Source organism: Pleurodeles waltl, chromosome 11 (assembly GCF_031143425.1).
Source record: "Pleurodeles waltl isolate 20211129_DDA chromosome 11, aPleWal1.hap1.20221129, whole genome shotgun sequence".
Classification (NCBI taxonomy): Eukaryota; Metazoa; Chordata; class Amphibia; order Caudata; family Salamandridae; genus Pleurodeles; species Pleurodeles waltl.
The window spans coordinates 86,666,098-86,689,777 of record NC_090450.1 but is presented as its reverse complement, the minus strand read 5'-3'; the positions used below and the strand labels follow the sequence as shown (position 1 = coordinate 86,689,777).

At 40.8% G+C, this 23,680-nt stretch overlaps 1 protein-coding gene across 1 annotated transcript in view; it reads right to left on the bottom strand.

Moving 5' to 3' along the window:
* The window catches only part of LOC138265445 (D-beta-hydroxybutyrate dehydrogenase, mitochondrial-like), a 58,173-nt gene extending 34,706 nt beyond the window's left edge, over positions 1-23,467 (bottom strand). Inside the window, exons 1-2 of the mRNA XM_069213158.1 lie at positions 23,205-23,467; positions 2,103-2,213 (exon numbers count right to left, since the gene is read on the bottom strand). Coding sequence (XP_069069259.1) covers positions 2,103-2,213; positions 23,205-23,435 — 342 coding nt within the window. The 5' untranslated portion in view covers positions 23,436-23,467. The remainder of the gene's footprint in view (positions 1-2,102; positions 2,214-23,204) is intronic.
* Positions 23,468-23,680: the final 213 nt, after the last annotated feature.

Below are 23,680 nucleotides of genomic sequence, written 5' to 3'. Positions count from 1 at the left end.
TTCCTGCCATCTAGTAAGTCTCTGTGATGACAAAGCTTTGTAAGGGACAAAGGTCTTGAGCTTGTGGATGATGGAGGCACCGCTGGACTTCGGTGCCTGACCAAGCAAGTCTTGTGCTCAGTCTGGAGAAGGCCACCATGAGGAAGACCATCCAAATGGATAGGTGAAGAGAGGGGTATTTAAGGATCTTCTAAATGTGTGATGGTAAGTTCTCAGGCTCTGATGTAGTGGTGGGGAATTAAGTTAGAGGAGCACTTTGCGTGGAAAGCTTAACCACTAGATTTCTTTTATCTGAACTGTTAGCCAAGTCCAGATGGCAGGCACAAGGCTTTAAGGCAGGTGGAAAGGAGGGACAAAACAATTTTTCAAGCTGTTTGAAATAGTGGCCATGAAGTGGCACACATATGAGGCAGAATTCTTTGGAGACTGTTCTTTCTTTTACTGTGAGCCAGTGCAGGGAATTCAGGGCCACTGAGGAGATTGTGTTTTACCCAAGGCAGTAGTCAGGTGACGTAGTTTTAGACTATGTAATTGAAAGATGTGCTGCAGAGGCAGGATTACAGCATGAAGGAGAGATTCCGAGTGCAACGTAGCATTGGCAGACAATTGTTTTAGCAGAGTTTAATGGTGAAAGGTTATTTAGAAGAATGGAATCCTTTGGGGAGAAGGAATAATAATAAAGCATAGGTAGCCACAAAAACTCCCCCCCCCCCCCGGTATTGGGGGGGAAGCGCTCAGTTCCCCTGGCCAATGAAATGGGTAGAGGGCTGTATCAACACAGGCCAAGGAGCAAAAGGTTACTGCCACTTAATTTACACCCCATTTGGCACTCAAAGGGCACATCTCTGATCTATTCCACGTGGGTCGCTTCATCCACACTTCTTGTGCATACATAACCCCAATCGATCTGTTGCAGGGCACCTCTCAATCCCTTTCTCCATCTGTGCTAAAGACTTCCACAGGCCTACACCCTCACCAACTTTACCCTAGCTGTGGTATACTTCTACTGCAATTCCTCACACCTCCTATTTCACATCCTCTCCTCTGTTTAGCTATAGGGTCCACTGCCAACTCTGTTTTCCTCCTGCCCTTTACTGCACAGTTCCACTTCCCAAACGAGGCTTTCAGTCCCCTTCTCACACTCATCTCCTACAGCTCCCTTCCACTCATGTCAATCACTGCAGAGCTAAAATCCACTCCACCTCCTTCACGTCTAAAAAAAGATTCATAGTACAAAGCTGTGGAGGTTCTACTTTGGTTATTAACCTTCATCGCTCTTGCACTTCCTTTCTCTATTGTGGGATATAATTATTATGCAGTAGGCCGCATCCCTGCCTTAAAAAAAACTAAGAAATCAAAAAATAAAGATGCATGGCTAACGCTTTTGTCACCAAATCTCATTAACCTTTCTGTATCCTTTTACTCATCATATGCATTATTGGACCTTTGCCGATCAACCCTTTAGAATATACATACTTATACATAATATACACAGCATCAGGGTGCTCCAGTGGCTAAGCCTATTGGCCCTTATTAAAATTATAATTTGTGTTTCTATTGCTCACATACATCACACAGCCAACCTCTGTGTCACATAACATGAAATTTTACTACAAGGGGTCATCACACACACACACAACATAAAAGCATTTCCCATATAGAATGGGGAAAAAAACAGCGTCCTTCCATTCCCATACTCAACATGGTGTAGCTTGCTATGCGTGTAGGTAAGCGATTTAGCATCCCATATAGGAGTCGTAAATGCTACAATACAAAAACAACTGGCCTTGTCAATGCACATCTCTCCAGCGAAGACAAAACACTTGTGCGTGACATTTACTAGTGAATCTACTCATCTTCAACCAAACCATGAATCACTGTTGATGCCAGTCAGACAAAAACATGTCCAGTTTGTGAGAAAAAAAAAAGAAAAAAAAAAAGTCATTGTTTTCATTTGTGCTCACTTTCAAAAGGATAAAAGCTTTAGGTCAGTATATTTTAAAACTAACACATTGTGGCTTGAATATACACAAAAGCATAAGTGTGATGAAGACCTAACTTTCACATGGATAAAATTTCTTTTTGACAATATAAATTCTTACCTTCAGGAGACAGCCTGCAAACACAGTAAACCCAATTGTGTGAAGGTGTTTTGCCAACTCCAAGCCAAAACCGCTGTCACAACCTGTGATGAGCACTTGCTTACCCGACACCTGTGTAATGGAACAGATAAGTTAAAATGTAGTACACTCTTAGGCCATTATAGATATCACACGGTTTGCCACCATTTTATTGGCTATATAGTTTCACATATACGAGTCTCAATGGTGCTGCATCTATATGTGAGTAATGGTTTGGCAAGCGGTCCTTCACTCTGAACAAGCACAGACATTACCTTAAAAAAAAAAAAAAAAAAAAACACACACAGACACTTATACATATATATATACGCGCACACACACACTACATTTCACTTTCAGTGACAGTACCCTGAAATTTGCTAATCAAGCAACTTGCTATTTTTTTCAAATGTTCTCATTTTGAGCAAGTTGTAAACTTAGGTTTAAGTGTGAAAAGATAAATAGGTGAATAGACCGCGTCGACTCCTCCGCTATGGAGGAGAATCCCCCACCACCCCGCAGCAGCAGCTGCAAAAAACATAAGTTTATTAAAAGGGGTGGGGTAATGGGCGATGACAGGGACAGAGTGCACAGTACTCCACCCTCAGTGCACGTATGTTTGGCTGGCCAAACACACGTGGGCACTGAGTGGACTCTAACCCGCACTGTTTTGCCGGGTTGGGGAGGGCAGGCCGAGGCTCCCACTCTGCCTTGGAGCGCCAAGCAAGGGCACTCCAGCTAATCCTAATGCTGCTAGCAGCATGAAAGCAGCCTTAGGATTGGCCATAGGGCAGGCCCAGACGTGGGTCCCCGTGCTTGCTATGCCACTAGATTCATGGCTGATGAAGGGTGATACACTGAACCAGTCCCAGGATGCTTGTTTCTGGTCCAGGGAGGACCTGGCCTGGCAGTTTGGGCTGGACTGCTACCATGGGGAACAGGGTCAAGACTGAATTTCATATGGCTGGGTCAAAACTAGAAGGACAAGCAAAAAAAGAAAAAAAAAAAAAATGATGGATTAAACCCAGATCTGTGACTGGGGGTGAATGTTTGATTTGTTCTGCATTTCGTCCATCATCTGTTTTTGCATTTGTCGCCCCACGTAGGAAGGGTATGCCCAGACGTGGGTCTCGTGCTTGTTATGCCACCAGATTCAAACTTGCCTGGCTGATGAAGGGTGATACCCTGAAACCGGTCCCAGGATGCTTGTTTCTGGCCCAGGGAGGACCTGGCCTGGCAGTTCGGGCTGGACTGTTCCCATGGTTATCAGGGTTAAGATTTGCATATGGCTGGGATCCTATTGGAATAGCATGGAAAGCAAAACAAACAACAACAAAAAAAAAAAAAAAATAAACCACACACCTGATGGAGTAAACCAAGATCTGTGATTGGGGGGGTGAATGTTTGACTTGTTCTGCATTCCATCCATCATCTGTTTTTTGTAATGAGGACAGCGGCGCAGAAGGCTTTTTTTTTTTTTTTAATTATTATTTTTTTGGCCTCGTACTAGCGGCTACATCTGCCGACCTTGTAAACTGGGGGCTAAGGATCGAATCTTGGCCTCGGCACTTGGTAAAGGTTTTGCCATATCGGATAAATCATTTAACTTCTGTGTGCCACAGCAATATATATGCGTTTACAAATGTGTGGAATGTATTTGTGTTTACTCCGCATGATGTACACTATCTTGTAGATAGTCTAACCCTCCCAGCCAGCCACCCCCCCCCCCCCCCACCAAGCAATACACAGTAGTGAAGCTAAATTTGCAGTACATACAAGAGGTGGGCAAGCCAAAAAATTAACAGGGAGAGCCGAGCAAGGAGCTTGGCTCCGGTCTTAGAGCCCAAGCACGAGCTGAGCCCTGAACATATTTGGTATGTAAATCACACAACAATGTTGCATAAAATATGGTAGTCTCGTCAGAGGTCAAAAGAGTGCATTTCTTTAAAACGTGGAAATGCAAAGATTAATAAGGCACATCACAGCACTGCATTGAGAACCACTTATTAAAAGTTATTTTTTGTGTAATCAAGAAAAAAAAGTGTTTTGGTGAAATATAGTATTTGCTTAAGATCATACAAGGGTAGCTGAGATTTATCCAGGTTTTCTGGTTTCATTGTGTACAATTATACCAGGAAATGGGTCTCTATTTGGTCTTTCCTTATATTAATACATTTTCTGCAGTTTTTCCTTTAAATAATGCTCTAAATTGACCTAAACACTGAGCGCTTTACATTAACACCAGTTGCATGGCAAAAAGGCCACATGCATCGTTTGTATGCGGGGGAAGTAAGTGATATTCACAGGAGGTTAAGCAGAGATTCGAACCTAGGTGACCCAGTTGGCACCTGTAATATAATTGCCACATCATAGGTGGGGGGGGAGGTAGGCAGACAGAAGCCACATCAAACTGGGCTTGGTAAGGGCCTGAGGTGCCGACAGAACCTCGAGATGAGCCAGGCTTCAGGCTTGAGCTTTCAGTGGCTCGCCCACCTCCACTACATACCGTCAAATGTGTGCCTGCCGGAGCTGCAATACTTGATCTGGACCAGACTCTGGGGGGGAAAGAAGAGTAAACACTGACAAGCCATAGAAATTCAGAATATTGAGAATTGAACAGAATGTATATTGAGGACTATCCCTCCCTTCCTCTTGCCTGTCTGCTTTATCAATTCAACACACCTAGGAAAAACATTTCCATGTCAGTCCCACCAACAATGAAACAAGACCACGCCAAGGGCTGCTCGTTAAAATCCACTAATTTATGAGAATGAGGCACACTCTACATGTTCCTTCAGAGGACCATTAAAGCAAAGTATAAGGTCAACGCGTACTTGAAATAATCTTTGAAGAGTACATTAACCAGCTGAAACCAGAACAGTGTTAAAGATTAAACCTGCAGGATAAACATTGCACGCTGGACCGAAATATCACCTGTATCCCCCACGTCTAGCTGGAAGTGGTAAACATATCTAGGAACTCAGACTGACACTTTTTATCTGTTCTGTACTCAGCTGGTATCTTAACACTGGCACGTCAGAAAAACCACCTTCTCTTGATTTCCTGTCAAGCACGGCTAGAATAGTTGCTACCAGTCATATTGATTCAAGGCTGCTAAATTCTAAGTCTGTGCCCTTCCACATTGCACCCAGGTTGATGTCAGAAACCTCTAATCTTTCGATCCAGACTAGACACATTTTACACAGCAATGCATGCACTTGGCATTGCATCCAATCCATGGTCGGACAGTGAATTTAAAAAAAAAAAAAAAAAAAAAAAAAAAAAAAAAAAACACGCAATCAAAATGGCTGCCCAAGGGCTGTTATGGCGCTAGTTATTCGAGACACAGTAGGCCATAAACCAGCAAATTCTTCTGTTAATACCTAAGCATTTGAGCACTATCATTAGTTTAACACATAGCTATATTGAAGAAATAGATTAAACATCTTTTTATGTCTTGCGGTTTGCCATGACCTATGGAATTTAGTAATTTCAAAATACTTCTAGGGGCTATTGGCCAGCCCTCTTCATATACTAGACTGCTATTATGTCATTCAAATTTTTTGTTCCCCTCAACCACAGCAAAATCTACTGAGCTATTAGTTAGCTTCACTGAGAGTGGCACAATTCGCACACAAAATAGTTACCTTTGGTGTCTACAATAACAATGACAATGTGTGTAACAACCAACAACCATAATAATAATAATAATAATAATAATAATAATAATAAATAATACACTGAGAAAGTAGAAGGCTGGCAGCCAACAGCAGACCCGTAGGCTTTGCCAATTATTGTTTTAAATGTGGACAGAGCAGGTAGTGTTCTGGCCGTACCTACAAGTGCCAGAGATACACAGGAGTGGACATCCCATCACTGCTAAACACAATTTCAAAATGCCCACTATGCAACAGGTGAAGATTTGTACAGATTTAATGCTGGTTAATATTTGGTAATCTAGGTGGTCACATGTGGTGTTATCTACAGACCTCCATGGAGAACTCCCAGGTTTTCCTCAGCTCTTACAGCTTACCTTTCACTTTGTCCTTCGACCTTTGAAAGGATTGTTAAACTATTAGGGCCCGAATCACAAGAGGTAACTTACACTTTTAAGTTTACTATTTTTCAGAATTCACAAACTGCACTTTTGTAGTAATTTCCACTTTTGAAGTACTTATAATGCTACACATGGCCAACCACTGGTACTGCAATGGGGTTCAAATGCACTGTTACTTCACATGAAGATACTCCGGTGAGAGTTCTGTCAACGGATTCCGGGGCCCTACAACAAGGATGATCCTATTAAAATTAAGTTATCGCCAGACCCAAGTTCGAAGGAGCCCTTGCACTTGAACCCTTTACTCACACAGAATACTCATTAGGTTGCAGAATGTCACTGACAACTCAATGTGTAACATTGACCAAAGTCCTATGAAACTTCTAAGAAGGACTACAAACTTTTGTGGTTTCTCTTTTAGACGTTACAGTGCAGACATTGGTTACTGTGCTCAGATGATTATGATTAGAGGCTTTTATTACGGGTGTCCACAGGCTTTTCTTTTTTTTTATATCAAGTGCAAATCGGAGTATCAAGTATCCCCCTCAACACCATTGTAAGGTCAAGCAGTACAAGCCTCACTCCAAGTCATCAGGTGGGTTAGAGACTCAGATCTTAAAAAAATAAAAAAAAACCACACACAACACACAGAAGTCAACAACTCAATACCAATCAGTACGTAGTCACTGGGAAAGAAGCCAAGGAGTACTTCACTCAACACTTGTATCCAATTTGACACATACCACTACAGATTGTAGTAAAATTATACAGAGGGCTTTGCTAACTCAGTGTTAATTGGGGAACTAGCTGGAGCTATTTCTCACAGAACATGCTCATCGGTATTGCTTAAATCTCTCTAAAGCAACAGTTCATAATCATTCCTTCGAGTGTCCTGTGCAACTGTTAATCTGGGTTGTCTCTAGAGAAACTGATAGTTCTTCAAGAGAGTGGGATACTTCCTCCCTTGGGCCCCAAACACACCCAAGCAGTCCCTTTAGGCTCTTGATCACAGCTCTCGCCTCAAAAAACACAAATGACTGGAGTACCTCTAGACTTCTCAGTCAAAGACTTTAATCTTTATGCAAGACCTTTAATGGCTATGATCCCTTTTCTGCCTTTATATGGACCGGATACCAAATGTAATACTACGGAGGATAAGGTGGAGTATATCCAACCACAATTTTGGGCCTGCATGACTACAGAGGTGAAGTGGCTAAGAACATTAACTCCGCAACACAAGACTAATGTGTTGAAAACACCATACTAAGTGGGCAGGGCGGGTGTAGGGGGTTAAACTGGAGCCACTGTGCTTTCTAAGTTTTGTAACTATGTAAATGTTAAACTAATGAACATCATCCATGAGGTTGAGGCGGTCCTTAGTAGACAGCTCAGGAAACGGGGGACACTTACAGTTTAAACTGAAGAAAATAAAATTGATCATTTAACAGTTGAAACTAAAACAAGTGACAGCACCAGACTGTCAAGAAATACCAAAATAAAGAGTCTTGGTCATAGGGGGTCCATTTTATCCTGACACCTGTCAGTAGTGCAAATTAAGAAAATACTTTAAAAATGAGGTAATTCATAAAATCTACCACATGATGTTGAGGTGGAGCATTCTATAGCAACGACAGCAGATCACATGCAATAATTTTCACTGACATCAGTGTAGGATACCCCTTAAAAGATGGCTCTGAAGACAGTTGATAAATGCAAGCCTTCCCCTCCATAGGGGTTTTTGATAAGACCAAGAGGACAAACTCCTGTTCTGAAAGAACTGCAAATTCAAAGGACTCAGACATCCCAAAAGCTTAAGTTTCTGGCCTTAACTAGACAGCTTGAAAGCATGGCCAGTAGTGGTGTTAATTATTTGAATACCCACTGCTTGGTCAAGAGGGAACCACCCATATGACCAGTGTTTCTACCTTCTGGATCTGGTCCAGGAGTCTTAGAAAGACTGGTATAGGGAGGGAGGAAAAGCCTATGGCAACTACGAAAATCAAGTTAAAAGACAGACAGGCATCAACCGTCTGATCTTCCTGTACTTGAACATAGTAGAGTGGTGTTAAGCACAAAAGCACTAAGTTCCAATCTAAAAAGATACGTATCCTCCATACCCAGTCTTACTGTAGATGGCAAGGAATCTAACTAAAGAGATGCAAATCTCGGAAATAATTAAATATCCACTCCCAGATTTCAAAAACTGAGAAAGCAGTAAACCAAATCTTTTGATCTCAGTATTCATGCCCTTGTTCCCTTTGCCTGTTTAAATAGCACTAGATTACTGTGTTGTTGGTCCACACAATTGCTTCTTTTCCATGCGGACAAGGTCTTCAGTGGCAATATTGCATTCCTTTCCATAATAAAGAGGTAGTTGAACTGATGAGAACATAGGCCTTAGAAGTCCCTTCCTATTTGATACCTTCTGGACCAATTGATTGGCTAACAAACATCTGTTATGTGATGCCAAGGTGCTCCATGGGGTTAACATGCACACTACAAATACTTGTCTGACTTTTTATATATGGACAAAGAAGACAAAGTTGCACTCCCAGATCATACTTCCTGTAAAACTTGGCACTTGTATAGCGCACTACTCACCCGTTAGGGTCTCAAGGCACTGTACGCATACCGCTGTGGAACCCCTCCTGGCTTTTCCCTGTGAGGAGCCCACTCCTGGGCAACCCCCAGGGTGAGGCCAGGCATCCAAGCGCTGTCAGGGCCGTTGTGGAGGTTAAGCAAGCTATTGCCCAGAATTACAGAGTGGGGCCCATTAATTAGCTTAGGCACTGAGGCGAGAATTATCTGGTCCAAGGGAATTGAGCCCAAGACCCGCTGATGCGGGAATTGAACCCTGGTCCCGGGCCAGATCTCTGCATCAGGGTCTGCCGCTCTAACCATTGTGCCACACTTCTCCACTGGCCATCAGTGCTACAAAACCTTTTCCAAATTAACTCATGCATTTGCCCCACCCCTCGTATAGCTGGGTTTAGAGGACAGGGGAGTTTTGTTTTTCCATGAAGTTTTACTTTAGGGGCAGGTGTTAATTTTATGGACAATTAGTGCATGACTATTTTGAGGATTCATCGGTCTGAAAGCAAAAGTGCAGAAATCTCCCACCCCTCACCAGCCAGTAAGTGGTCTAGCTTGAGCCCTGCCCAAATGATACTGGGGAGGGAAACATTTCACTTACTGCTTCCAAACATGGTTTGCACAATTATTCAAGCAAAATTGCTGTCTGCGGGGTCAGTTAGCTTGGACCCAATCCACCTTACTGTCATTCAGGTTTGTACAAAACGGTGCTGCAAACAAGTAAGTGCTTTTATGCCTGCATAGATGGTCCCTTCATCTCCGCCCTGACCAGTCATTAAAAGTAGTTCTCATCTTCCTGGAGGCCTGCTGACAAGGTACAAAAATAATTTACAAAGTACTTGCCAACATACACAGAGTAGGTTACCCCTACATAGCAATATGGAAATCTGCATATGATCACGTCAACAAAGCTTCTACTCTTAACCTTTAGATGAAATATGAAATTCACCCACGGAGTAACTGTTGCATTTACAAATTCATCCAATCACAATGAGAAACACAAACCCAACAAGTGTGTGCAAAACAAAGTAAAAGAAAAAAAAAAGAAGAGAAAATGAAAACTGCTGGTGCATTAATAGCAGGCTTGCAATACTAAATAAAGGTTTTTTTTAAATTAATGCAGCAGCCATCTTGGAATGTACTATGGATGGTCTCATTGTTTCAAAGTCTTAACATGTTTAGTTTAAAAGTAATCTCCGCTATCTTGGAACAGTAAAACAATGATACTCTATGCATATTATTCCCACAGTAAACACTGCAGTCAGCGACCATCTTAGAGAGGTATTGTGCACAAAGCATAATTTTTCTTTCCAAATGTAACAGACGTCATTGAACAGTAAAACAGTGATGCACTATGGACAAAACCATTCCCAAGAGGATATGCAGTTTAGAAGCACAGGAGCTGTTAAAATGACAAAATGTAAGATTAAATGAGCGACCCACCAACCCTTTTTATGGGCAAGCAAAAAGTGCTCAGACCATTCTATAATCTCCTTGGGCTTGAAACCACGCCCATGCCACGTCAGTCACTTACATTGGTTTGTGGGCTTGCCTTTCAAAATCCGCTTGCTTTCATTTGTGAAAGGCATGCATACGTCATGCCTTTTCCGGTGTTTAGCCCACCTGCACAGCACCAGAAAAGTACCAAAAACATACGAGGCTCGATGTTTTCAGCCTGGAGTCCGGACTACTTTATCTGTTTATTTTCCTCGCAGCGCGATCGCGCTGCATTTTACATTGTGCGATCGCGCTGCGTTTTTTTTTTTTTGCTTTACAATGCTAATAGCTCTACCTCGAACAAATGCGAGACCCGTTGCATTGTAAATGCTGGTTACTAAAGCACCCTCAATTTCAGGTGGATTTGCACATGCGATCAGGGTAAATGCAGTCTCTTGTAGGACAACTGAGTGAACTGAGCCATTTCACCAGACTAGATGCTGTAATGGGCAGAAGCAAATGTAATGACAAATGGCTGAACAGGGCTTAGCTAAACCCCCTTCTGGGAATAGATCCGTTTTTCATCATTTTGTTTTACTACACAAGCCTGGCAAACACATTAGGTTATCTTGTCATATCTAAAAAGTATATTAATATCTCACCAGTTAACCACTAAACGCAAGATTGTAATTATGTGTAAAACAATGTGAAACAACCCCTACCAGGGCAAAACAAGGGTTATCACAGTGCAAACAGCCTACCCTAAAAAGTCGGTCAGAGAGATAACCAACGCTAAAAGCCATTCCTACTACAGATGCCACACAAATACTGGTCTACAGGCTTTAGGACTGTGTAACGTACCCGTAAACGTATTTTTTCCACTATAAATATGTCAGCTAGACTATTTTTGTTGTAACTTGTCACAATAAACAGTTCAGACTTATGGTTTCTGACATGTTTTCCTAATGAACCATTATGGCATGTAGCCTTTACAATGGGTCTACTCCATTGAGCATCAACATTTTTAAAAATGTTATTTAAAAAAAAAAAAAAAAAAAGTACTTCAGGCGCAGAGTCATAAAATTTCACTCATGTACAAAATGACAGCTGGCAAAACACACAACAGCTCTAAAGAGAGCATAACAAGCTTCTCATAGTAGTAATCTTCTAACCTCAGCAACATGTAGCCAACACAAAAACGAATATCTTCTACAATAATCTAGGAGATCTATGTAACAATCTACTACATACCAGCTTTGCCATAAGGCAAGAACAATCGACTCTTAATGCCCCATTGGCTTTGGTATATGCTTTTCACAAAAAAAATACGTCTGGCCTAATGCCTTTGGGGTACCTTTCTATAGTAAAAAGGCCATACCAACAACATACAGCATCACTGGTTTCCCACGACATCAACTCTACTTTACTGACTACAAGTGGTCCAACAAGGTATAAAGTGCAACACACTTTTTCCAGCAGAAACATAAGGAGTCTGCCCAGTTAATGGAAAACAGCATGTGGGAGGAGCCACAACCCTTCTCACTTGTGGTTCCTGAAGCTCTATCGGTTGATCACTCAAGGTTAGGCACCAGTTCTGCATTAACCAAGACCTCAACTCTGGTTTACTCAGTAACAGATTTGCTGTTCATTCACCCAGCTCAACCGTCAATTAAATATAAAGTAAACTCTAGAATGCACACACACTGGACTAAGTTGACGATGGCCCACGTTAAACCTTCACTCTTTGATGGTCACAATCCAGCAGCCAGTACAAACGTTCAACGTAAGAATCAAAGTTCAATGTCCATGGTATGTGCGTCCCAGTCCTTATGAATCTGCTAATGTTCACACCATCAGACTTATCACTGAAAAATTTCCATTTCACTCACTTGCCATTAACAACCAGGAAACGAAAGATACAATCTGTGCCTAGTAGGACCAACAGACTGCTAACTTTACAGGAGGAAATAATTCATATTTTAGAAAGCCACATGGGCGCATACGAGTAATTTTACGAAACCTTTTTTTTTTTAATAACTAAGACAGTAGAGCAACAAAATGGCAAGCATACAAGGTAGCCCTTGGGGTGGGGGGTGGAGGGGCATGCATTTCTCAGGTTATAGGGGTACATATGCAGTTAGAAAGTCAGACCCTGATAAGATCAAGCAATGATTAGACACGAAAAGCCAGATGGAGGACACTTGGGGTAAACTAGCTAAATACACCTCCTCTCAGCATTGACAAAGGCTGTATCGGAAGGCAGATAAATGTGGCCAGAGGTTAGCATGTGAAAAATGTCTCAAACACACATGCATACAAAGTCTGCTCCAGGAGTGTTGGCAGGATACATTTGCTAGGGAACAAAAACACCAACTGTAGAGACTACCTGACAATGTCCTCTGCCCAATCCAATAAAATACAAAAGACAGATCCTAGAGTATTTAAGTAAGGGGAGGCTCACACATTTGATGGGCTTAGAAGTCCCACTTTCTCTCCCAGACTTTAAGGAGGCTTTAAACAGGATGCAGATATATTTAACACCTGGACTGGAAGAATCATCTTTCTGCCAGACTAGAATATATTCCAATGTTAGCATGGTGCAAAGTAGCACAAAATCAGAAAGGCCTACTGGCAGCACAGAAGACCAATGTGAAGAAGGTGTTTGACATAATTAGTTGGAGTATGTGTGGACTGATGGTCCAGGCAAGTTTACGAGGGGTTTCATGAAACAGGCTCAATTAAAAAATTATGATCCCTCTCCTGGATGAATTACAAACAATCCAGCAGAAAAAAGAAAAGAACAAAAAATAAATATATATATATATATATATATATATATATAAGATATACAGGGGTACTCGTCAGAGATGCCCACTAAGCCCAGCAACAACAGTCATTTATATGAAACCGGTTTGTTAATTTAAATAAATGGCTGGCTATCAGAAGACTGGATCTGATCAGCTGATAGAAGACTTTCTACTTTGTCCATATCAAGCTGAACATGTCAATCAGTGTGTTCAACTGATGGAGCACAGCAAACCTGACTGATGAACCCCAATCATAACAAAACCGGTCTTGGATTGCTTGTATTCCATTTCAGGTAGGAACTGGCTTGGTGGTTCGTACTGGAATATTGCTATTGGAGCAGGGTCAAGTCTTATTTCTATATGGCTGGATCCAAAGTGAGGTGGTATGGTGGGCAAAAGAATGATGGGCTGGACTGCTATCCAATGAGACTGCTAGTGGTTGGACTTATTGCAAGCATTCATCAAGAGACATTATGTTTGATGCACAGTGAAAGCTATCAGAATTTAAAACAAATCTGTGAAAAAACAACAATAGTTGCAACCACGTGCCAAGAAACGTATACCATCCCCTTCACTATAAAGAAACCCAAATACCTTTGGTTATGGATAACTGCTGATAACTCAGATGTACAACTAAAACTACTTCAATAAAATGGGGAAAAACACTGGCCAACATTTAAAAGGGAGTCAGGAACATAAAATTGTCTTAATTTGGGTGACTTAAATACGGAGAGGTGAGAACGTCGCCATAAATAATTGTGATTGAATCATTCAATCTGCGATCTTTGAACCCACCTCAATGCCAAATTTTACATCAAGATCCATTATTATGCCAATAATCTTGGGCACGCTGAGACCTTGAATGGTTTACTGTAAATTAAGTAAGATTAAGGAGTTAACGGACTGAGGAGTACTTGATCTCTGCTATATCCTTACAACTTTGGGGGATATTTTGACACAGTATCCATTGGAACTGACATGCACCATGCAATTGATACTTTGAGCCATTCCTGGGATCTGAAGATCTCCATGCATAAAAACATTTTTGTAAATGGGAAGCCTAGATGTAGATCTAGAATTGCTAATTGTGCAGCTGTCAGGGTAAACTGCTCAGGTGATCACTTCCCAATTTGAGACAATTGCTGTCCTCCTTAGCCCTAATGGAGGGGAAATACCAGGCTAAATTTAGAGAAGCAGGCTACTATAACCAGCATATGTAGTAGAGAAACTGTTTTTTGAAGAAAAATACAGAGTTGTGTCAATGTTCAATATATGGAACTACCCTTAATATTTCACACATTAATGAACTTCTCAGTTAATAAAGCAGTATTTAGGAGGCATTGACAACTGGTTATTTGTATTTCAAGGTTATTTGATTTGCAGGAGACACACCAAACACCCATAGACTGGATAACGAAGAACATGCTTTTAAGAAGCTAAATGAGTACTGGCCTTGACTGAAAGAATGATTTTGATTGCTGTACAGGTTAGTTAGAAACACAATCCGCTTCTTTCCATTACAGCAATACCCAGATGCAAAACCACAGATCTGAATTTTCAAAATGGTGTAGCAATGCTGCACAGAATAAGGCAGTTTCATATATTTGATAGCGACAGTCACAAAAGAAAAAAAAAAAAGTTTACTTAGCTGTGGTAAATTAATACTTCAATGCTATATTCTAGCCAAAAAAAGAGAGACTGCAATATCTTCAACTCTCACTTCTATTGGTATTAGCAAGGATGCTACTCAGTTTTTTTTTTTTAAACTTTGGTTGCAGTCAAGTTGGAAGTAATGTGACAATAGCCTACTGAGCAAGCACAGGAGCTGGAATTCAGACATTCGTTGCTACAAAAACTACTATATGACTAAACTCTTCAATAAACATGGAACAGTGCCAACCCACAAACATGACGGGATGTTAAAAGCCTGTACTGGGCAGAGATACTTAACTACAACCAAGGAAGAAAAACAATAAAGAGGAAATAAAATTTAAAAAAAAAGAAAGGAAAAGGGAGAATGTTGATTTGACGTCAGAGGCCTTTCAGGGTAAATGGGGGATTAAAACACTTACTGGCCACATGCCCCGTCTTCCCCCGTGATAGAAGCTGATCAAAGGGCCTACTAATGAGTTACAGTACAATGTGGCTAAAGGATGAACATGGAGCTATGTTATGGTTGGCCTAAGAAAATCTGAGAGGCATCTGTGTGGGAGCAAAGTAGAAAAATAATGTTTAAAATGGCAGGCCACTTTAAATCCACCTTTAGGAAAACATAATATAATTGAGAAAGAAAAGTAAGAGAAATGAAAAGAGAACAGGAAAAAGGTAGAAATGAAAACAATGGTAAGTGAAAAATGAAATAAAAAAAAAAGTGTTTTAGAAAAATAAATTACAGGTAAACAGTATGAATGCTACAGCCCGTGAATACCATACACAAACCATTAAATTGAAAAAAAGACGAGATGTTAAAGTCAGAATAAAAACCAAATGAACAGAAGGTAAAATATCAATAAAAATGAATGCACAACATTCTTATGAAGAAATCATCAAACTATGACAAGAGAAAAAAGTAAATATAGGGAGAAACCAAAACTCATAAATAAGAGGAAGTTTAATATACGATTAATAGACAAAAGGATAACAGTATTACAACAAAAGAAAGAGGAGATGGTAAGACATTAATGAGATGAAAAAAATAAATTAGTACAAGAAAATAGCTGAATAAGACTAACTATGCGAGAGTAGAAAAAAAAAAGGTTGTTTGATTAAAAAAAAAAAAAAAAAAAAAAAAAAAAAAAAGTGAGCCAAAAAGTCAACAAAAATGTAAAATAAAAACTAAGAGGAAAAGAATGCACAATAGTAAACAAAGGTAACAAAAAGGAGAGACCTAGTAATGTTTGATATTAGGTGTAAGAGGATTTCCTTCCAAACAAGTGTACAACTTCTCCCCCCCCCCCCTAATTTATACCTTATCCCCCCCCCCTTCAATTCAGAAAACTCACTATTTGGCACACTATCCATCATTCATTTATCAATTATCATACAATTTGCCTTTTTTCTCTTAGACGGAAGAGGGCTGGTCTGATTAAGAACACAAAAATCTGGAACATGCCTGAATTGGTGTTGGTAGGTAAGGAATATTCAGCTCCTGCAGAAAGAAGAAATTGGGTACTCTCCTTACATGAATTTGGGAACAGACAAAATTAAAGTAAATAAAAAGGATATAAAAGTATTAGTCAAAGGTGCAGTTGTTAAATAGATTTCTCATACAAACCTGGCTTTAATGTGGTAATGCATACAAATGCACACATACGGAGGGTGGTTAGGTAAGGTGCTGGCAGCTGATAGAGAGAAGAGAGCAGTCTGTTCAACAGCTGACCAAGAGGGAAAGCAAGAAAATGAACAGGAGCACCGAGCAGCAGGACAGCCTCTAGGAGTGAGTGGAAGAAAAGATAAATGGATGCATGCAACAAGTAGTACATAAGCACTTTTATAGAGTGGGTAAAGCAGCATCATGATCCTCAGAGCTACTGGGGCTTAAAGTATAAGCTGTTGTCTTGTGGCGCCCTGCCATGGTAACGAGTAGTATGAGGTACAGGAGGGGCCGGGATCTCACAAGAAGTATCTGGCATTTTGGAGTAAAGGCATCCCAATACATAAGGGATATAATAATATGAAGGTGGTACACTTAAGGGAAGTTTTTCACACAAATCCTCTAAAAAAAATGTTTTAAAAGACTACAACTTAAAAACAAAGGCACCAAAAGAGATTGCTTTTATTATACAGTGCATGTATGAGATAAAGCACTGAATGTCCAATGTATGTGAGAGTATTGTTCAGATGCAAAAGAGTCCTTCCTGCATTGCACTGAAAGCATTCCTTAATAGACTACATGACACCTTAAACAGATAGTAGCATGTGGTGAGATGGATAGAATACTCTTCTGAGCCCTGAATGTATTTTTCTTAGAATTAACATTTTAGATCTGCAGTCAGTTTAAAAAATAAATAAAAAAATAAAAATAAAAAAAGTAGATGGTAGCTTTGCATCTGACAACCGTGTAGAAAAGGAAGGGAAACAGCTGATCGAGGAAGGTGCTATAGAGAAGAATGTTTGGGAACAGTTATAAATGAAGATAAGACACTATAGCTCTGTTCAGACACCAAAATCATGATGACAGCTAGTGCTAAGGTCATGGAAGCAGAGGAAAAAGAAAGGACCAGTGTAAAGACGACTGGTAGCGTAAAATATATCTTTTCACAGACACAGTTAAGAGGACTTAAAACGAGCAAGATGCCCTGGTAATAAAATCCAGTTTACTTTCAAGGGATATCCATCTGCCTATAAAAGGAGCTGGCAGTTTATTTGACTCAAGAATCCTACTACTTAGAGGCAAGTTGGATTAAGAAATACCCTAATCTCTTCACAGGAAGTTAAATGTTTGGTCAAAAGCTTGTGGAATGGAAGTCATGAGTCAGATGAGGTCATGTCAAATGTTAATTCACTATTTATTGGACAGCTGACCCAATCTTTGTTGATGGGAATAATATGATAATGATCTCAGATCCAACTCCACATTTGTAATAGGGTACTCATTATTAAACAAAGATGATGTCCATTAAGTGTAGATTATACCATCTGATCATGAGCTTAACCTTGAAGCCAAGGCGTATCAAAGTTACAACAGAAAGATTAAGAAGCCTACTACAAAGTTAATTTGTGCAGCTAACTAGGGCATTTTTATAATAGAGACTCCTACAAGAGGTAAACTCCATGACCTGTAATGGATTGTTGTTAAGAAAGGAAGCAATGGCACTGTAGGTTATGGATTCTGAAAACTGTGTGGCAGGGTTGTGTAGAATCCATGAACTATCCTTTCAAATGCTTGATTGAGTTCAATCTCCTCCGGGAATGTTAAGAAATATAAAATGCTCCTAAAACTGCTGTCATTGTGAATCATTTTCTTCCTTCTTTAAAATCTTTCCAGGTACTAGACAGCGTTGAACTCTAGCCCCCTACTGCTTGATCTATTTGTAATCCTTTTCACTGCATTAAAATCAGTACCTGTATTGCATGATTTTGCTTGAGTAACACAGACTGCAAATTAATTCTATCCAGATGATATCCACCTGTAAACAACATACTGCCAGAATCTGATGTTGACCTGATATATACATTACTAACCATATTTAATGAGTTTTCTGATCTTAACCCTCATGCCAAGACTGAAGTAATGATGTTGAATATCAAAACCCAATAATTCCTGCAATGTGAACAGCCTTTCTAATATTTAGAATTTGACTATTAATCAGATATAAATAGTGAAAATGTTAAAGTGCTCTAGGAATCTAAAAAGGGGCTGTCAGCTTGGTCAAATCGTCCCCTGTTCACCACAGGAAGAACGGATGGAATTAAGATCCATATTACCTTATTCACGTAAGAGGAAAACTGTTTTTCTCTAAAAAAATAAATAAAAAAAACAGTGTTAGCTCTTTCCTTGTACATCCATGGGAAATACAGCATAAGAGTTAAAATAACCTAATACTCTCCAAAGAATTTGTGGGTGATGTTAAAGGGGTTATCGTGAACAAATTTTCTACCACCTCTTGGGTTGAGATGCTAAATAACATACGGATTGTCTTTAGTGCTAGACTTTCAGATTATTTTTATTTTAATTCTCCAAGGCTCAGGAACTGCTGTCATTTCAGAAATGTTTAAAAAAAAAAAAAAAAATACCTACAGTCATCCTCATACTTAAGACAATAACAGAATAAAGAGAATTCTACATTTGTATGTCCTTGATGTTACTTTGTGCAAAGCTTTACCGCAAAAAAAAAAATAATTAAAATAAAACACACAATGCATGGAATTTGAAAGCAGTACTTAGAGAAACTCTTTCTGCCACTTTGTAAAGATCTTTTTATTTCTTGGGCCAGATGCTAAAGGGGAGGAATTGCAGCATTTCAGTGGATTGTATTAAGAAACTAGATGGACTTTTAAATATTTTTAGTTGCAATCAATGTTACACTTACCCTTACTGAGCCAAAGATAATTTATAATTTGGCATTGAATGATTTTTCAGTACGATACTCTGGCTAGTCACGCCGCTACAGTCACTTAATGCTATTTTGGAGAACAAAGGGGTTAAAAACGTGGTTACTTCAGTGTTCCAACACAGTTTCAATAAAGCTGAAAGTCTTGGTTTTGATGGAGACTAACACATTTGCTTTTTTTTTATTTTATTTTTTTAAATAAAAAGTCTTGAGTTAGGTTGACAACTGATGATTGAGATATCTGAACATCTCCTTGAAATTTTTTGTTACGCTGGAATAGTTGGTCATTTCCAATTATTCTTGTAATGCAAAATTATAAAATATTATGTTTTAGTCCAAAAATACATACAAGGGTTGCTTTTGGACACAAGGGTGCCTCTTGCTCTAAGAAAACAGTGCTATATGCAGGGTTAGGTTCCTCACTTAATCTGGAGTAATTTCATATAATTGCACTATAGCAGATCACATGAGTTAAGCCCACTAGTCATTATATGCGACTAGAAATTATCACTTCATCATGATTGTTGGAAAATGGCAGTCTCTGAAGGGTCTCCCCAAACTTTTTGCCTTCCGCCATCTCTTTTTCTGACCTCATTTTTGTTGGCTTTAGGACTCTGGACACGTTACCACTGCTAAAGTCCATGTGCTCCCTTCCTAAAAACACAGTAACATTAGCGCATACCCAATTGGCATATTTTACTAGTAAAGTGCATTACATGTGCCCAGGGCCTGTAAATTAAATGCTATTAGTGGGCCTGCAGCACTGATTGTGCCACCCACATAAGAGGCCCCTTAACCATGTCTCAAGCCTGCCATTGCAAGGCCTGTGTGTGCAGTTTTACTGCCACTTCAACTTGACATTTAAAACTACCTGCCAAGCCATAAACTCCTCTTTTCCTACATATAAGTCACCTCTAAGGTAGGTCCTAGGTAACCCATAGGGCAGAGTGTTGTGTAAGTAAAAGGCAGGACATGTACTGGTGTTTTACCTGTCCTGGTAGTTAAAAATTAGCAAATTCGTTTTCCACTACCGTGAGGTGTGCTCTTCTCATAGGCCAGCATTAGAACTGCCATTATATACTTTTAAGTGGTAGATTCTGATCTGAAAGGAGTAGCCCTGTCATGTTTAGTACGGCCAGAGTGGTAATAGAAAATCCTGCGTACTAGTGAAGTTGAATTTATTATTACTATTTTAGAAATTCCACTTTTAGAAAGTAGGCATTTCTCTGCACTTACGGCCATCTGCGCCTTACAGCCTCTCTCCAATCCACGTCTGGTCTGTGCTGGTTTACAGCTCCCCTTGTGCATTCCACCCAGACAACCATAAACACAGGACACTCAGTCACATCTGCTTTCATCTGCATACCGAATTGTTCTCCTTGGGCAGGAAGGGCTCTCTTACACTTCAAAGGCCAGGGGCCTGCCCTCACACAAAGGCTGATAGTTTCCCCCTAACTCCCCCCCATTCCCCTCCCCACCCCCGGGATCCTGGCAGAATCAAATGTGCAGAAAGGGGAAACTTGTGTACTCTGAAGTTTCCCTACTTTGAAGGCTTTTTTGGGTATATATACTGGGTCTCTGACTCCACCAAAACACAGTTCTGGATCTACATCTGGACTCTGTCAGAGGGACTGCCTGGCTGCCCAAAGGACTTATTTGGACTGCTTTGCTGAGAAGGACTGCTGCCCTGCGACTCTCCCTTCCCCACAAGTGCTCTCCAAGGACTTGAATTGAGCTTGTCATCTGTATTGAAGTGTCAGGGCCTCAAAGACATCACCCCAAAGAAGAACATCCCCGTGCGTCGGAACATCGAAGCAATGCCTGCAGAAATTGACTCAGCACCTGCCTCGCAGTGGAATATAAAATAAAAAATAAAATAAAATAAAAAACACGACATTGCCTTCCAGATCGACGCATTGCTTTCTCCTTCTGCCAGTGTGTCATGGGCTTTCAATGCATCGTACCTGGGTGTCAAAATATCCCCACATCGCAGTGAGGAAGCAAGGCTGAGCTCCTGTAAATTGATGCATCACCTTGCAGCATGGAAAGAAACAACGCATCTTCTGTGCCGCGCCGGAAAATCTGATTAATTGCCTTATTTTACAATGCATCTCCTCCTCTGCTCTCCCTGTGCATTATTTTTGACACATCCCAGGTACTGTGTGTTACAAGGATATAACCACTGATTAAGTATTGAGACTTATTGTAACCTTTAAAAAGTGATTTCTTGACTTGTGCATATTGGATTTTTGCCATTTTGGTCTTATTTTATTCATTTAAATATTATATATATATTCTAAATTGGTGTGGAGTACTTTTTTGTGGTGTTTTCATTGTGAGGTATTGAAAAAATACTTTACACATTGCCTTCTAAGTTAAGACTGTCTGCTCTATACCAAGCTACCAGAGGGTGAGCACATGATAATTTGGATTGTGGTGTGACTTACACCAACTAGGATTGTGTTCCCTACTTGGACAAGGGTATATACCTCTGCCAACTAGAGACCCAATTTCTATGTGAAACGTCCAGAACAATAACTCCCTTTTACTTTGCCTGAACCACGCATGTGCTGAACAATGCACATGCATGGTTAAGACAGAGAAAAAGGGAGAGTGCATCAGAAGAGGACGCGATCAGATAAGTGGGGCTGGTGGGTAGTTTTTAGGGGTGGATATGGGCAGTTCTGTTTTTAGGGGCTGTGGGGGGAAGAAAAGAAAATTGGGGTAGTTCTGTTTTTAGGGGTGGGGATAGTTTTCCTTTGGGGGCGATTGAGGGAAATCAGGATAGTCTGGGCCTTTGGACAGGTGGGGGTGGGGAGGGGAGGTCACATGCTAGAACCACGCATGCAGTTTCCACACATGCCTTTACTAGGCATGCTTTTACAAGGAAAATCGATGTAAAGGCATACGTGGGAAAGGCATTCATGGTAACAACGTGGTCTTTGTTCAGGCATGCTTGGTTCTAGCATTCATTGTTCCATCATACATTCAATTTCTAACAAAGATGGTTATAGATGGACTTCATTTGTTCAGACTGTAGCAAATTGTATGTTTTCCCTTTCATTCCTGTACTGGGAGCATGGGTGTTTCAAAAGATCACTGCACCATGCTAGATGGAAGTGGATCATCCTGAAAGTGCGCTTGAAAACATAAGAGCTATAAAAAAAAGATGGGGCAACTTAATCAAAAAGGAATACAATTAATTAAAGAAAATAAAAAGGCAAAAACGCATAAGCTGGAATAGGCGAAATGGGGAAAAAATAAAAATAAAAAATAAAGTAGAAATTAGATGCAGGCAAAAAATAATTAAGCATAGCAATGAAAATGATAGGAACAAACTTTGAATGAAAACACAATGGTCCATATTCGCAAACCTCAAGTCAGATTTTTGATACCACGCAAAGCCACTGTGCATACCTCACAGTGGCTTTAAAAAAAAAATCTGGAGTAAGGTAGCAAAATTGATGCGCTGCCTTACACTGCGCTAGGGAGATATTCCATGGGAGCTGTGTGGGTACCCCACGCAACTTACATGAAGTTTGACGCTTCCCCAGATTTACAATAACTTGTGAAGCTGAGAATGCCCCGAACTCATATGCCACCCCTGGGGAGGACTAACGAGGAGAAATATCTCTATTTGTCCTCGTTCCTTCCTGCATTCTGCAGCATACATAGAAAGAGCAATATGCCTCCCAGGATTGTTTTTTTGTACAGGAAGGGGCTACACAAAAACAATCTTGCATGCAACAAAGGCACCTTTGAACCATAGTGCAAGGGTGCCTACACTGGCACTAGACAGCCCGTTGTGCACCAGCGCTGGGGGAAAGTCAGGAATGCTTAGGTGTGCCTTAAATACGGCACATTCCTGCACTTTTTCTGTCACACTGCGCAGTAGGATTACTTACTGCATGGCCATCTGATAAATATGCCCAAATGTGTAGAAAAATAAATGATGAAGAAAAAAAACGAAACCAGAAAGAAATTAAAGAGGAACGTGAAAAGAGCATAAAGCTCAAAGGAGAGCAAAAGTGAAACAAACAAATAAGCCAGGAATGAAACGCAAAACTTAAAACGAAAGCACATAATTTGGGGAGTGGGTCTCTTAAGTGAGGAACGGAGGAGGCAATGGCTTACTCACTGGCAGTGAGCCCCGGGGCAGAGGTGGTCGGACGACGCACAGCACCACCAAGACGCTATATAGCAAAACGACACCAGCAGACGCCGACGCCGCCTCCTGCCCAAAGAGCAGGGCAAGTTGCCGAAGCACTGTGGGCAACCCGAGCCCGAGAGTTAGAGTCAGCCCCAGCGACAGCAAGACTAACGGGGCGGCTCGGCGCACCGAAGAGGCGGAGGGCAGCAAGGAGCCCATGTCTGCAGCCGCCAGTCTGAACGAAGTGTCAGCTGCGCGGTATAAATAGCAGGGGTGGTCGGGGGCGGAGCAGGCCACTGACCAATGGCTGCGGCAACAGAGCGGGGCTTGTCCGCTCCATTTTCTACGGTATCTACAGTAAACACTGCCCACGTGCACGAATGTCATTAACACTTGCTCAGACCACCAAGCCCACAAGTACAACGCGGCCCGCCATCTTTGTATGGGTGAGATACCATTATAAA